This window comes from Panthera uncia, chromosome C2, assembly GCF_023721935.1.
Source record: "Panthera uncia isolate 11264 chromosome C2, Puncia_PCG_1.0, whole genome shotgun sequence".
Taxonomy (NCBI): domain Eukaryota; kingdom Metazoa; phylum Chordata; class Mammalia; order Carnivora; family Felidae; genus Panthera; species Panthera uncia.
In genome coordinates, this window is record NC_064810.1 from 27,754,163 (window position 1) to 27,771,380 (window position 17,218).

The 17,218-nt window shown below is 35.3% G+C and overlaps 1 protein-coding gene across 4 annotated transcripts in view; it reads left to right on the plus strand.

The window, feature by feature from the left end:
• NRIP1 (nuclear receptor interacting protein 1) overlaps nt 1-16,195 on the plus strand; it is a 101,745-nt gene extending 85,550 nt beyond the window's left edge. For all 4 annotated transcript variants that reach the window (XM_049627986.1, XM_049627982.1, XM_049627983.1 and 1 more), the window contains exon 3: nt 10,250-16,195. In XM_049627986.1, coding sequence (XP_049483943.1) covers nt 10,597-14,064 — 3,468 coding nt within the window. In that variant the 5' untranslated portion in view covers nt 10,250-10,596 and the 3' untranslated portion in view covers nt 14,065-16,195. The remainder of the gene's footprint in view (nt 1-10,249) is intronic.
• The last annotated feature ends 1,023 nt before the right edge of the window (nt 16,196-17,218 follow it).

Below are 17,218 nucleotides of genomic sequence, written 5' to 3' on the forward strand. Positions count from 1 at the left end.
TTTTCCATTATATTTTATATTTTGATAGAGTTTGGAAAATATGCTTTTGAAAACTGATAGAAAGAACCAGTTATTTTGAACAGCTATTGAAAAAAGTTAGGAGAACCTATGCTCTCTGTTTGTTTTATACTTAAACCCCCCTTTTTTTTTCACTTTTATGTGCTACCAAAATAATTTGTTAGTGATTGTTTTGTGTTTCTTCAAAGAAGCTGTTTTTTATTCAAGAATAGTAGGAGGCAGTGAGAGACATTAATATTAATGCTAAATAATTATGTATTTATCATATAATGTTTATCTTCTGGATTTTTAACAGTTGTAGTTAGAATTAATTTTCGTTAATGATATTCTAGTTTTCCGTGTTTTCAAGAAAATGCAAAGTAGTATCCAGGAAAATATTACATTTTTGGAATAGAAATTGTTTGGCAGTTAAGCTCTTTCTCTAGCTCCTGTGATTCGTGGGCCTTTTTTTTGCTTCAAATCTTAATTTTGATTTAAGATTAATTTTTTTAATGAATTGTAAAGGTAGAGTGAAATAGTGGCTTTTATCGAATTTGCTTCATAAACATAAGCCTTCTCATAATTCAGAACAATGAAGCTCTTTCTTTTGCTATATCAGTTATAGGAGATATTTGTTTCTGTCACCAGGACAATAATTGTCCTCTCTCTCATATGCTTTTATCTGCCACCAAGGATCCTGAATCTTTATTATTGCATTTTATTCAGTATGTAGTCATTGTGAGATCAGCAAAAGCTCCAGTTTGGATACAAGCTCATTTTTAGCTTTGAAGTAAACATCTGTTTGAAATTCTGTGGCCCCCTTAAAGAAAGTAATGAAGATAAATAATTTGGGGCGATTGGATGGGGAGGTTGTATAGCTATTACAAAATCATTTCCTTCCCCCAGAATTCACTGAAAAGACTATGACACATATTGGTCAGGACTGTTTCCACAACTTTATGATAGCATTATCAACTTTCTGGTTAACATGCTTGTCCTTGTTATCAGCTACAATTTGATAAATTACTTGGAGTCATAGAAATAAAATTTTAGGGTTGAAGAGGTCCTCACATACACATGTCTTTATATTGAACACTTGAGTCAGGCAAACATTGGCATGTCCTAGTGAGTCTCATTTAATAGAGAATGTGAATGACACAGTTTTACTCCTATGGAAGCAGCTGACAGCAAGTTAAAGCTGATGGACCTCGAAGTTAGGAGCAAATTTGGCCTTGGGCAAAAATATGTTAAGTCCCTCAGGTTGCAATGGAGAGCAATCTGGGCCGCTGTTTTACTCACACAGTGTCACTGGCTTCTGTTACCAACCTTTGAAGACTATTTACTATTTAAATTGAGAACCCCTGGGAGACGGCAAGAAGCTCTTCTGTTCTACAATGTTGAGGCCCTCAGTTGAGCAAAATGTTTTCAGATAAGTTTATTTTCTTGGCACCCATCAAATTGTACAACCACACATCCGTCTTTGCACAAAGATAATACTACAAAGAAAGTTACTGTCTCAGAATTCAAATTATATCAAAGGACATTAATATCTATTCCTTTTTTCTCAATAGATTAGAAATGCATTCTAATAAATTTCAGTCGTCCTTTCTTATCATGTCCTTATTATTCCCTGCTTGAAATGACAACAATTGAATGTGGTTTTTTTTCCTTAAATTTTTTTCAAAAACCAACTTTTCTTTTTTCCCTTTTCTGTCATTTATTCTGCTTCTGTTGTGGTGGTGATCAGTCTTTTAGACTGAGTTACTGAAACTAAATCTAAATTTAATAACTAGTTTCCATTTATATATAAGACAGTTTTATTTATTTATTTTTTAATTTTTTTTAATGTTTATTTTTGAGAGAGAGAGAGACAGAGTGTGATCAAGGGAAGGGCAGAGAGGGAGGGAGACACAGAACTCAAAGCAGGCTCCAGGCTCCGAGCGGTCAGTACAGAGCCCGACGCAGTGCTCAAATTCACCAACGCGAGTGAGATACTGACCTGAGCCGAAGTTGGGCGCTTTAACCGACTGAGACACCCAGATGCCCCTATATGTAAGACAATTGTAAAGTGGAATAAAACAATAGTTATGATAATCAAAAAAATAGCAAATGATATTTATAATTTTTTTAGACACAATAACTCCATTTTTCAAATGTTTACAAATACTTAGAATTCTTTTGTTTTTCCAGCTTGAGAAGTAGTTGACATATGTCACTGTAATTTTACAGCACAGTGACTTGATTTTCACATATTGTGAAATGAATACTACCATACATTTAGCTGACTTCCATCTTCTCATATAAATACAATTTTTAAAAAAAGGAAAAAAAACTCATTATGAGAACTCTTAGGATTTACTCTCTTAACAACTTTCCTATATATCATACAGCAGTGCTAGCTCTAGTCATCATGCTGTGTGTTACATCTCAAGGACTTATTTATCTTAGAACAGGAAGTCTGTATCTTTTGACCACCTTCCTCCCATCTCCCCTCCCCCCAACTCTCTGCCTCTGGTAATGATAAGCGGTAAGTGTGATCTCTTTGAGTTTGCTGTTTTGTTTTGTTTTTGTTTTGGATTTTCCATATAAGTGATACCGTATATGGTATCTGCCTTTCTCTGTCTGACTTATTATTTCACTTAGGCACATATGAGGCACATAATGCCTCAAAGGCCATCTATGTTGTCACAAATGGTAAAATTTCCTTGTTTTTTAATGGCTGAATGATATGCCGTCATGTGTATTTGTGTGTGTGTGTGTGTGTGTGTGTGTGTGTGTGTGTGTGTGTGTATTTCACAGCTACTTTGTTCATTCATCCATCCATGGACACTTAGCTTATTTCCATGTCTTGGCTTTTGTTAATAATACTGCTAGGAATAAGGGGATGCAGATATATTTTCAAATTAGTATTTTCATTGGCTTTGGATATATTCTCAGCAGTACAATTGCCAAATCGTATGATTGGTCTATTTTTAATTTTTGAGGATCCTCCATACTGTTTTCCATAGTGGCTGTACCAGTTTAAATCCCACCAAAAGTGCACAAGGACTTTTTTTCTCTGCATCCACATTAGCATTTGCTATGTCTTGTCCTTTGATGGTGGTCATTCTAACAGGCATGAGGTGATAGCCCATTGTAATTTTAATTTGCATTTCCCTAATGACTACTGATACTGAGCATATTTTCACATACCTGTTGGCTCTCTGTATATCTTCTGTGGAGAAATGTCACTTCAGGTCCTTTGCCCTTTTTAAAAATGATTTATTTGCCGTTTTTGCTATTAAGTTGTATGAGTTCTTTATATTTTTTGGTTATTAACCCTTATCAGATATATGGCTTGTAAATATCTTTTCCCATTCCATCAGTTGTCTTTTCACTCTGTCAATGATTTATTTTGCTGTGCAGAAGCTTTTTAGTTTGATGTAGTATATTTTTTATTTTATTGTTTGTGCTTTATTTTATTGCTAGGTGTTGTATCCCAAAACTCATTACCAAGACCCACATCAGGGAGCTTTATTCCTATGTTTTCTTCGAGGAATTTCATGATTTCAGATCATATATTTAAGTCTAATACATTTTGAGTTAATTTTGGGGAGTAGTAAAATATATGAGTCCAGGTTTATTCTTTTACATGTTATCCAGTTATCCCCATACCATTAATTGAAAAGGCTGTCTTTTCTCCATTCAGTATTTTTGGCTCCGTTGTCAAAATATTAGTTGATCGTATATGCTTCAGTTTATTTTGGGGTTCTTTCTTCTGTCCCATTGGCCTGTTTGTTTTTATGCTAATACAAGCTATTTTGATGAGTGTAGCTTTATAGTATAGGTTGAAATCAAAAAGTGTGATGCCTCCTGCTTTATTCTACTTTCCTAGGAGATATATATATATGTGTGTATGTATATATATACATATGTATATATATATATGTGTATATATATATATACACATATATATATATGTATATGTATATATATACACATATATATATATGTATATATATTTTACTATTTGGTATCTTTTGTGGTTTCATATAAATTTTAAGAGTGTTTTTCATTCTTCTATGAAAAAATTCCATTGGAATCTTGATAGGAATGGCATTAAGTTGACGGCTTTTGGTAGCGTTGACATTTTAGCAGTATTAATTGTTCCAGTCCGTGAACACAGGATACCTTTTCATTTATTTGTGTCTTCTTCCTTTTCTTTCATGAGTGTCTTGTAGTTTTCAGAGGAGAGATCATTCACTTCCTTAGTTAAATTTATTTCTAACTATTTTGTTTGTGACGCTATTATAAATAGGATCGATTTCTTTTTCAGAAAATTCATTGCTAGTGTATAGAAATGCTGCTGATTTTTGTCGGTTAATTTTGTATCTTGCAATTTTTACTGAACTTATTGATTACATCTAACAGTTTTTTGCTTGGTTGAATCTTTAGGGTTTTCTATGTATAAAATCATTATAAATAGAGAAAGTTTTTACTTCTTCCTTTCTAATTCTGACACCTTTTATTTCTTTTTCTTGCCTAATTGCTCTACCTAGGACTAATACCATTTTAATAGGAGTGGTGAGATTGGACATCCTTGCCTTGCTCCTGATCTCAAAGCAAAAACTTTTAACTTTTCACCATTGAGTGTGCTGTTAGCTGTGGGTTTGTCATATAATGGCCTTTACTATGTTGAGATGTTTCTTCTATGCCTATTTTTAACGAGTAGATGTTGAATTTTGTCAAATGCTTTTTCTGCATCCAGTGAGATGGTCATGATAATTTCATTCCATTAATGTGATGTATCACATTGATTCATTTGCTGGTGTTGAACCACCCATGCATCTCTGGGATTAATCCCATTTGATCATGGTGAATGATTCTTTTAATATGCTGCCGAATTTGGTTTACTAGTATCTTACTGAAAATTTTTGTATCTACACTCATCATATATAATTCATCATTGTAGTCTTTTTTTGTTTGTTTGTCTGGTAGTGACCTTTTTCTGGTTTTGGTATCAGGGTAATGCTGACCTCATAAAATGAGTTTGGCAGTGTTCCCTCATCTTTGACTTTTTGCAAGGGTTTGATAAGGATTGGTGTTAATTTTTCAAATGTTCCGTGAAATTCTGGTCCTGGGCTTTTCTTCATTGGGAGATATTTTAGCACTAATTTGATTGCCGTACTAGTAATTGGTCTATTCAGATTTTCTATTTTTTTCCTGATTCAGTCTTTGGAAGTTGTATGTTTCTAGGAATATTTCCATTTCTTATAGGTTGTCAAGTTTGTTGGGAGTATAGTTGTTCATAGTAACCTCTTATGATCATTTTCATTTCTGTGGTATCGGTATTGGTAGTATTTCCTTTTTCAGTTACAGTTTTGTTGACTTGGTTAAAAAATAACTTTCAGTTTATAATAGGGGATTCACTGTAATCTTGACTTTTTAAAGAAGCTCCAGAACCCTTATCTGAAATGTTACTTTTTCTTTCTTGTTCTGTGAAATTAAGTGTTGAGTGCTATGTATTAGAACTTTTCATAGGCCACTGGTTTGGAAAGCCTAATCTTACACATTTGGATAAAATGTTTGGTGTTACATCCTCCTGATAAATTTTTCTTGGATTTTGTTTCCTTTCAACTTTTAAAACTTTTTTTCAAGGCCTCACCTTAGAGAACACCAAGAATTTTCTGAATTATTTACCTCAGTTTGTATTAATAAAAGGTTCAATAATTAGGACTTTGGAATCTTCTTAAAACTTCAATATTTTTCTTCTAATCCTTAGTGAAACATCTTAATATTTTTCTTAGCCTTTTGTATAAAAAGCATCCCTAAAATAATCTACAGTGGAATTTTGGTAACGTTATCCAATAGGAGTTATTCTTGAATGTCACGGATAAGTAGACTTTCAGTTAATTTTACATTTTGAGGAACCAGAGCCAAAAATTGAAATGCTTATTAAAGTGGCATTGGAGAAATACCTTTAAATTCAGCAAACTGGTATTACTTGCTAATGCAAAATAAATTAGAAGAGATTTCACAGAAACAATTGGAAGTCATGAAGTGTTCACTAGACATAATTTAACCACCATACAAAGTAACTTCATGGATGTTTAGTCATTGAAATGTGTTTTTAATGGAGAGTTTAATGACAAGTAAGATACTGTATCCTTTCCTTAAAAACAGCTGGAGGAAGACCTTTCTCATTATTTATGTGTTGTCAACCAAAAGTAGTCCCACATATAAGAATTCTATTAGATTCATCCTTCATTTATCCAAATAAAATTTTATTTTGCCATTTTCAAAAGTGGTTAAAAATTCAGATTTTCCCTTTGCTTAATAAGCCATTTCCAAATAGAAAGTACAAAACACATTTCAATGAAATTAGTTTAACTTCCTCAAAGATCAATATGATACCCATTTGGGAATGGTTAATGTGCAAATTATTTACAACTATCTTATTGATTAAAACTCTAAATAAAAAAAGTTAGACTTCAACATAATTTCATATTTTTCAGGTACTTAAAAATGTAGCTTTTAAAAAATACTCTCTGAATTCAAGCATTTTACTAGATATTTAAATAAACTAGTCTGTGTGTTGAAGCTTGGATCTTTCTCCAAATCTGTGCATATGGTCAAGATTCCATGGAATTCTTTCACAGTTTAGTTTGATTTTATTGTTTTTTTAAATCTAGCAATTTTTTTTTAACTGTAGGCTAGTAAGAGCAGTGAAAAGTCAATTTTATGAAATTTAAAAGGTTTTTATTCTTACAAACAATTTTAAATTAATAAAAGGAAGATTCAGTTTATAATTTTAACATTGTGAAGTAGTTTTACATGAATTTTATTAAATTGCCATGAAATACATTAATCCTTGATATACTCTCAGGCAGCATTCTTTGAAACATGTAATGTTAGTTTTTTAGTTGTTTTTTTTTTTTAATGTTTTATTTATTTTTTTGAGAGAAAGAAATAGCAAGCAGGGAGGGGCAGAGAGAGAGAGAGGGAGATAGAATCAGCAGGCTCCACGGTGTCAGCGCAGAGCCTATCATGGGACTCGAACCCACAAACCATGAGATTATTACCTGAGCTGAAATCAAGAGTCAGATGCTTAACCCACTGAGCCACCCAGGCACCACAAATCTGGTTTTAGATTTTGAAGTTTTTTTTTTTTAATATTTCTAAGTAGTAGCAAGGATTATATGACTTTTATTTGTTCTTAAAGTTTTAATGAATGTATTTTTAATAGGAAAGAACAGTGTTATATTGCTATTACTATATATGTCTAATAGAACCTTTTATAAATCAAAGATACATTATTGGAACTTTAGTGATCTTAATTTTCCTATATCTATGTATATTTTTCCATTTTCTGATCTTGAGAATTGATTCATTATTTCCAGTTGTGCCAAATAAAGACTAAATAATAAGCCAAGGGAAAATAATAGAAGTGCCTAGAAGGATGATGCAATAATGAAATAAGTCATCCCTGTATCATCTTCAGTTTCCTTATTGCATAGCCCATTAATTCTGTATCATTTCTCATGAATGTTTCAGAAGAAAAGTCTGGAGACACTGTCTTTGTAGTCTTCTTCTTCTGTTTTAAGTTTTTAGGAAACACAATAGAGAATTCAGTATTTTTCCTTCCCATCTATAATGTGAAAGAGAAGAAAGTTGGCATAGGAAGATGCTTCAATTAGATGAATCAGAGGATGGCTGCAAAGAGAATGATAGTTGTACTCTAGACATGAATGATGATGGTGACATTGAGTGCACAGGCAACATCACGGACTGTTGTCTTCAGAGGACAAAATCCTAAATGAATTTTCTCAGACTCAAGAATTGATGAGTGAACAATATAGTTCAACAGTATGGTTCTCATTTTCCCAGGTTTATTGAAACATAATTGACATGTAACATTGTGAAGGTTTAAGGTGTACAACATGATGATTTGATATGCACATATATTGCAAAATGATTATCATAGTAAAGTTAGTTAATACATCTGTCACCTCACATTGTTCCCATAGCAGTATATTTCTAAAGACAAAAAGGAAATAGGCTACTTCCGTCTACTCAGCTATTCAATAAGAAGGACTTCATCACTCAGTATTTCGTGACAAGAACCTCAACTGCCCTGTTTTGCTCAAAGGATGCATGGCAGTACTCTTTCTTCTCTTATCATGTTGGCACACCAAAATTTATTTGAAATGGTTCATAAGTGGACAGTTATTGAAGGCTGGTATGTAAGAAAAGAGATTAGAAGAAAATAGATGACGTGGAAATGAGATAATCCATTGATTAATCGTTGTAATTGGCATTAGAAAATCTAAAAATAAAATACATATTTTGCAGTTTATGGAACAAGGAAGATGTCTGTCCTCTCTTCAGCATAATTATGAGCTACCGAAGTTTTCCAAAGTAACACATTTTGATTTATACAGGTACAGAGAGCAGACCCAGAAGTGATAACGCCCGCCTCTTAGACATGTATTTGCAATCTGGAATTGATGTTTACAAGATATTTCCAAGTTCATGCATGACAGTTAACAAGCTGTCAGTTGCCCATATGGATATGTTGTCTTTCAAAACCAGGAAGATACGGAATTAAGAATGGGTTGGCTATGTGTAAATTCTTATTTAAAATTATAATGGATTTGTTTTTTATTATCTCTCCGTTCTTGCTTTGTTATTTATAAATTGACTTAAATATTAATAAAATGTAACGATTTCTCCTGCTTCAGTTATTGAAAGGAAAGAAAAGGAAGTTTTCTGAAGAGATTTGGCTCACTGGATTCCCTGAAGAGTTTTTAATAGCAGAGTCTGAGTGAATTCAGGCCTTAAGTAGTCTCAGAGTTCCTAATTTCTTCAGCATTTCATTTTTTGCTAGAATGATGGTAGGTGTTGTGGCTGAGTGCCGCCTGAAGCAGTGTCATAGGAAATACAATCTTTCATTTACAGAGTCATCTTATTAAAAAGCAGGTTTCTCTAAGAAGTTCTTTCCTTACCGTTTCATGTAATGGTGCTATTTGTAGAATTTCTTTCCAAAGAAATTAATGAAAAACAACCACGTTGACTTAGAATTTTCTGGAAGAAGTCAATTATCTTCCCTTCAAATCTATTCTAAATTCATTTCCTGCCCATTTTTCAACAGGATGCTGTGATAGCCTATTGTATACACATAGTTATACTTATACATCTTAGAGTAACCACATTTTCTAAACTAAAAGTAGGTACAAGTACCTTAACACGTTTTTCTAAATTAATGATTTTTATTTTAAAATCTTACAAAATTGTGTCAAATCACATACAGTATTTTAATTTATTTATACTCAGTAATAGCAAAGCCACACAAAAAGAGATAGCATGCATGGGGAGAAAAGTACTTTATATTAGGAACATCCTAGGAACTTGGGAGTTACAGGTTCACCCACAACCTATGTTCTGCCTGTGCTCAGAATGGACCTCACATTAAAATTTCTACATAAAGCAAACGAGTAAAGATTTCAAAACAAACATTAAACCTCGGATACACTTGATGAGCATCTAGAGAATCCATCTCTTCTGTTTTTAATAAGTCATGGTAAAAATTACGGGTGAATAAGTTTGTGATTACACTTAAATGTTTATGAATATGACTAAGACTGTCATAGTTTGCATAGGCCCACAAAATACTTGTATTTGTTAGTGCTTCCATTTCTTTGAAAACAGAAGATCTACAGATCACTTGTGGAATGTGTGATGTTTCAAGGATGATGTCAGAAGTGCATCTCTCTTCAGTCCTCACCTCCACATCCAGCTTATCAGAGGGGTTCATGTCATGTTTGTCTCTTTTCTTGTTTTCTCCTGGACTGCTGCTTTTGTTCCTTCATAAGCTCCCAGGCACGTCAGAGAGCAAATTCTGGCTCCCTTACTGTAAAAGAGACTTAGCTTCATATTACTTTGCAGAAAAGTGCTCATGAAAATTCAGAAACTTTGTGCTCTTCGGAAGACAGTCCTGTAACACCTAAGTGCTTTCTCTAAATGATTTGATCATTTTAACAATATGGATTAATTTATAGGCTTTCCAGTGGAGATTTCCGATCTAATAGGAATGGCAAAATATATTACTAAAGAAGTGACTATAATTCATACATATGTATGTGTATTATGTTTATGTATACACACACATATATGCAGAAACTTACACATATTTGATTGTTTTGCTTATAGGTATCATAGCATAATTCTAGCTCTGTCCCTTCCTAACTTTTTTATGTATTTATTTATTTTTTAGAGCACTGATATTTGCATTTAATTGGAAGCAAGATGAAGAAGGAGCAGTGCATTCACTAAGGAGTCTGTCTGCTTGCTTCTGTAGACCTACGTATTAAGGAATTCTTCTGCTTCTTCTTGCTTAGGAGTTGATCTGCTCTGTGGTCCTACTGCTTTGGAGTTTGCCTGCTTTTTTTCTTGTCATTGCCAAAAGAAATCCTGGTTGGAGTGAAACAGTGCATCTCTGTCTAATTACCATGGAAGGTGATAAACTGACGCCCACTTATTAAAGTTACATCTCACTCCCCCACAGAAAACCATTCTTCAGCGTGACTAGAAACCAAGCCCTTGTGAACACTTCTATTGAACATGACTCATGGAGAAGAGCTTGGCTCTGATGTGCACCAGGATTCTATTGTTTTAACTTACCTAGAAGGATTACTAATGCATCAGGCAGCAGAGGGATCAGGGACTGCCGTTGACAAAAAGTCTGCTGGGCATAATGAAGACGATCAGAACTTTAACATTTCTGGCAGTGCATTTCCCACCTGTCAAAGTAATGGGCCCGTTCTCAATACACATTCACATCAGGGATCTGGCATGTTGCATCTCAAAAAAGCCAGGCTCTTGCAGTCTTCTGAGGACTGGAACGCAGCGAAGCGGAAGAGGCTGTCTGATTCCATCGTAAATTTAAACGTAAAGAAGGAAGCTTTGCTAGCTGGCATGGTTGACAATGTGCCTAAAGGCAAACAAGATAGCACATTACTGGCCTCTTTGCTTCAGTCATTCAGCTCTAGGCTGCAGACCGTTGCTCTGTCGCAACAAATTAGGCAGAGCCTCAAGGAGCAAGGATATGCCCTCAGTCATGACTCCTTAAAAGTGGAAAAAGATTTAAGGTGCTACGGTGTTGCGTCAAGTCACTTAAAAACTTTGTTGAAGAAAAGTAAAGCTAAAGATCAAAAGCCTGATACCAGTCTTCCTGACGTAACTAAGAACCTCATCAGAGATCGGTTCCCAGAGTCACCGCATCGTGTTGGACAAAGTGGGACAAAGGTCATGAGCGAACCCTTGTCGTGTGCTGCAAGATTGCAGGCGGTTGCAAGCATGGTGGAAAAAAGGGCTAGTCCTGCCACTTCCCCCAAACCTAGTGTTGCTTGCAGCCAGTTAGCATTACTCCTTTCGAGTGAAGCCCATTTGCAGCAGTATTCTCGAGAACATGCTTTAAAAACACAAAACGCCAGTCAGGCGGCAAGTGAGAGACTTGCTGCGATGGCCAGATTGCAGGAAAATGGCCAGAAGGATGTTGGCAGTTTCCAGCTCTCAAAAGGAATGTCAAGCCATCTCAATGGTCAGGCAAGAACATCATCAAGCAAACTAATGGCTAGCAAGAATGCCACATTTCAGAATCCAGTGGGTGTTCCCTCTTCCCCCAAAAATGCAGGCTATAAGAACTCACTGGAAAGAAACAGTATAAAACAAGCTGCTAGTAATAGTTTGCTTTTACATCTTCTTAAAAGCCAGACCATACCAAAGCCAATGAACGGACATAATCATAGTGAGAGAGGAAGCATTTTTGAGGATAGCAGTACACCTACAACCATTGATGAGTACTCAGATAACAATCCTAGTTTTACAGATGATAGCAGTGGCGATGAAAGTTCTTATTCCAACTGTGTTCCCATAGACTTGTCCTGCAAACATCGAATTGAGAAACCAGAACCCGACCAGCCTGTTTCTCTAGATAATTTAACTCAGTCCTTGCTAAACACTTGGGATCCCAAAGTCCCCAGTGTCGATCTCAAAGAAGATCAAGATACCTCAAAGAATTCCAAGCTAAATTCGCACCAGAAAGTAACACTTCTTCAATTGCTCCTTGGCCATAAGAATGAAGAAAGCGTCGAAAGAAACAGCAGTCCTCAGGAAGTACACAGTGATGTGACGAAGTTCGGTTCACAGAATTACACGAGGACTTCTGTAATAGAAAGCCCCAGTACAAACAGGACTACCCCAGTGAGCACTCCTCCATTACTGGGATCCTCAAAAGCAGAGTCTCCCATCAACCTTTCCCAACACTCTCTGGTCATCAAATGGAACTCCCCACCATATGCCTGCAGCTCTCAACCTGAAAAGCCAGCAAATACTGCATCTAACCACTTGATGGACCTTACGAAAAGCAAAGAATCGCAAGGAGAGAAACCAGTCCAAAATGAAGGTGCACAAAACTCTGCAACTTTCAGTGCCAGTAAACTGTTACAAAATTTAGCTCAGTGTGGAATGCAGTCTTCCACAGCAGGAGACGAGCAGAGACCTAGTAAGCAGCTGCTAAGTGTAAACACAGATAAACCTGTAGGCATGGTTGACAGATTAAATAGTCCTCTGCTCTCAAATAAAACAAATGCGGTTGAAGAAAATAAGGCATTTAGCAGTCCAGCAACAGGTCCCGAATCAGGACTTTCTGGTTCTGAAATAGAAAATCTGCTTGAAAGGCGCACTGTCCTCCAGTTGCTCCTGGGAAACCCCAACAAAGGGAAGAGTGAAAAGAAAGAGAAAATTCCTTTAAGAGATGAAAGCACTCAGGAACACACAGATAGAGCTTTAAATGAACAAATACTGATGGTAAAAATAAAATCTGAGCCTTGCGATGACTTACATATTCATAATACAAATGTGCACTTGAGCCACGACGCCAAGGGTGCCCCATTCTTAGGTATGGCTCCTCCCGTGCAGAGAAGCACAGCTGCCTTACCAGTGCCCGAGGACTTTAAATCGGAGCCCGTTTCACCTCAGGATTTTTCTTTCTCAAAGAATGGTCTGTTAAGTCGATTGCTAAGACAGAACCAAGAGAGTTACCTGGCAGATGATCTGGACAATAGTCACAGAAATAGTGAACTGACACTTCTAGAATCAAAGAATCTTTGCATGGTTCCTAAGAAAAGGAAGCTTTACACGGAGCCTTTAGAAAATCCGTTTAAAAAGATGAAAAATAATATAGTCGATGCTGCAAACAGTCACAGTGCTTCAGAAGTGTTGTATGGGTCCTTGCTTAACCAGCAAGAGCTGAAATTTAACAAAAGTGATCTTGAATTTAAATATCCTGCCAGCCATGGTTCAGCCAGCGATGGTGAACATAGGAGTTGGGCCAGAGAGAGCAAAAGCTTCAATGTTCTGAAACAGCTGCTTCTCTCAGAAAACTGTGTAAGAGATTTGTCCCAGCACAGGAGTAACTCTGTTGTCGAGAGTAAAAAGAAAGGACACAAAAATACTGTGACCAACAGCAAGCCTGAATTCAGCATTTCTTCTTTAAATGGACTGATGTACAGCTCCCCTCAGCCGAGCAGTTGCATGGATAGCAGGACATTTCCATACCCAGGGGGAGTAAAAACTCCCATGAGCCCTTCTTTTCCCGAGCACATGGGCTGTGCAGGGTCTAGACCAGAATCTGGGCTTTCGAATGGGTGTTCCATGACCAGTGAGAAGGGACCCATTAAGTGGGTTATCACAGATGCAGATAAGAATGAGTATGAAAAAGACTGTCCCAGACTGACCAAAACTAACCCAATACTGTATTACATGCTTCAGAAGGGAGGCAGTTCTGTTACCAGTCGAGAAACACAGGACAAGGACATTTGGAGGGAGCCCTCATCTGCTGAAAGCGTCTCACAGGTTACAATCAAAGAAGAGTTACTTCCTGCTGCAGAAACTAAAGCTTCTTTCTTTAATCTCAGAAGCCCTTACAATAGCCATATGGGAAGTAATGCCTCTCGCCCACACAGTGCAAATGGAGAAGTTTATGGACTTCTGGGAAACGTGCTAACAATAAAAAAAGAATCAGAATAAAATGTACCTGCCATCCAGCTTTGGATCTTTTTAAAACTAATTAGTGTGAACTTGAGATCTGTATAAATAAGAGCATGATTTGAGAAAAGCATGGTATAATTGAAACTTTTTTCATTTTGAAAAGTATTGGTTACTGGTGATGTTTAAATATGCATACTACTTTTTGCTTTACGTTAGATGCCATGAGGAAACTACTGAACTAGCAATTGGTTGTTTAACACTCTGTATGCATCAGACAACAACTGTGAGTAGCCTATGAATGAAATTCTTTTATAATCACAAATAATAGGCATAAATGAAAATGTAAATCTCCATCCATAGTGGATTAATGCATTTTACTGCCTTTATTAGGGTACTTTATTTTGCTTTGCAGAAGTCAGTCTACATAACACATGTGTTTTTAAGTCCAAATTGTTAAATAACTCTTTAAATGTTAATTATTGAATAAAAAAAAACTAATTCACTTCTCATTATCTGATTCAAAAATAAAATAGAAAAAATATGCTTACATTTTTCACTTTTGCTAAAAAAAAATTATTTTTAACTCTTGGAAGGGGTTTTGTGGTTCCCAATGTGTCTACCCCACCCCAGTCCTTTTCAATACCTAATTCTTTAAACCTTGTACTACTTAGTAAAAATTGATTACAACTGATGGAAGTTTGATAGATCCTTAAAAACAAAAAAAAAGGCAGATTTCCATTTTTGTATTTTAACTACTTTACTAAATTAATATTCCTCCTTTTACAGAATTAGGAAGTTAACATTTATCTTCAGGTGGTTTCCTGAATAGTTGAATATTTAAGAAGTTGTTTTTAACAGAAGCAAAATGGCTTTTCTTTGGACAATTTTCACCATCTCTTGTAAAACTTACTTCTCACCATTTCTGTGGTACCTGTGAGTCTTATGACCAGGGTTTCTTAAAAGCTGGACTCAGACCACCTGCATTCGAATCATCTGGAGCACTTGTTTTAAAATGCAGATTCCTAGACGGCATCTCAGATCTACAGAACAGCAATCTGTGCTAAGTGGACCTGGGAATCTCCCATCTGCATCTTAACACACTCCCCAGATGTTTCTTCTGCATGTTGAAGTTTGAGAACCATTGCTTATGACTTTTCTCAGAACACAGGATTGTAAAAAAAACAAAAAACCAAAAAAAAAAAAACAAACCCTATTTGATGCCTATATTTTCCCCAGTACAGTTATACATCAACCCAAAATTTGCAATATTGTAGTTCATATATAACCGTTATGTCTTTGGAAATCGGGTTCAGAATACTTTTTATGACCAAAAAAAATTGGGTGGAGGGGACAACTTTCATATCTGGCTCAACATCTCAGGAAAATCTGTGATTATTTATGTGTTCTAATGAGTAACATCTACTTAATTAGCCTTAGGGATGGAATAACAGGGCCACTTACCAAACTCAGGTGATTCCAGGATGGTTTGGACACTTCTCCTGAATACATCCTTAATTTCTATTAAAATCATTGTCCTAAGAACGTTGCTGACAAAGGTGAAAATACTTACTTCAAACCCACGAATGGCACTAAACTCAGATTGACTAACAGAAAAGTAGAAAAGGCATGGCGTGACAGGAGTTGTACACAACCACTCCATTGGATCTATTATTTTAAAATAGTAATTAAAAGTAAACACGGGTGTTATCTTGGAAGAACTTACTATTGAGCCACATGGGGTTTTGATCTTGAAACGAATCCATATGTTTAAGTGCAGTTTTTACAGTCCACCATTCATTCACTAGATATTTTTATTTTTAAAAGTGAACCAGGTTTGCAACTGACCTATCAAAAAATCGTTACATAATCAACTATTAATTAGAAGGATATCTATTTGAAGTTGTTCTACTTGAAGTTGTTTCTAAGATTTTTATATTAAAAATGGGCGTTATTTCCTAATATGATCCAAAACCCTAAGTGATTATTTTTTTCTCAAAATGATTTGTAAATAGGTACTGGATATATTATAAAACAGTAGTCAAGAGTGAATATTATGCTACATCATGGAGAGATGAAGGCATATGCTTATTCTGAAATGGAAATTCCACTGGCCAGTGAATATATTCTACTCCATCCCATATTTACTCTGTGACAATCTTGTGACAATATAAATGAGCTTTTAAGCAAGTCATTTTTTTCCTGCCATTATGAAAAGTCTGGAGCCTTAGAGGTAGGTTAGAAAAATTGTTGGTATTCCCTTTTGATTAGGGGAAAAGAGGCTTTTACAAAGGAGTGAAATTTAGGTCAAGGAAAAGGACATCAAGGGCCAGCATTGCTACATTTTTGTTTGTTTCTTTGGTTGGTTGGTTTTGTTATCATTATTAACAGTTAAAGGGATGAGGGTATATAATATGTAGGTAAACATGACCACAAGAATGATGTTCTGATGTACTGGAGAATGTCCCCAATTTGAGTTTAGGGTGATTTTAAAGAAGAGTGGTGAGAAAGGGCATACATCCATATCCACTTTGTTTATGCATATGTAGATACAAGGATGCACATACACACGTTTTCAAGGACTATTTTAGGTATCTAGACAATTTCTTCTTAATGAAGTCATTTGTGAAAGGGTACTACAGCTCTCATTGGCATCAGTAAGGTAGCATTACCTGTTTATTCTCTGGTACATCTTACAGAAGAGTAAACTGGTGAGAATATATATTTTATATATATATATAGATATATCTATATATATATCTGTAATATGTATATATATATATATTGACTTGTTACATGAAGATGTTAAAATCAGTTTTTAAAGGTGATGTAAATAGTGATTTCCTTAATGAAAAATACATATTTTGTATTGTTCTAATGCAACAGAAAAGCCTTTTAATCTCTTTGGTTTCTGTATATTCCATGTATAAGTGTAAATATAATCAGACAGGCTTAAAAATTGTGCATGTGTGTATACAGTTGCAAGTCTGGACAAATGTATAGAATAAACCCTTTATTTAAGTTGTGATTACCTGCTGCATGAAAAGTGCATGGGGGACCCTGTGCGTCTGTGCATTTGGCAAAATGTCTTAACAAGTCAGATCAGATGTCCGTCCCAACAGGACAGTATTCCATTTCCGGACATGACTTCTGTGGTTTAAGCTTTGTGAAAGAATGTGCTTTGAATCCAAGGGTC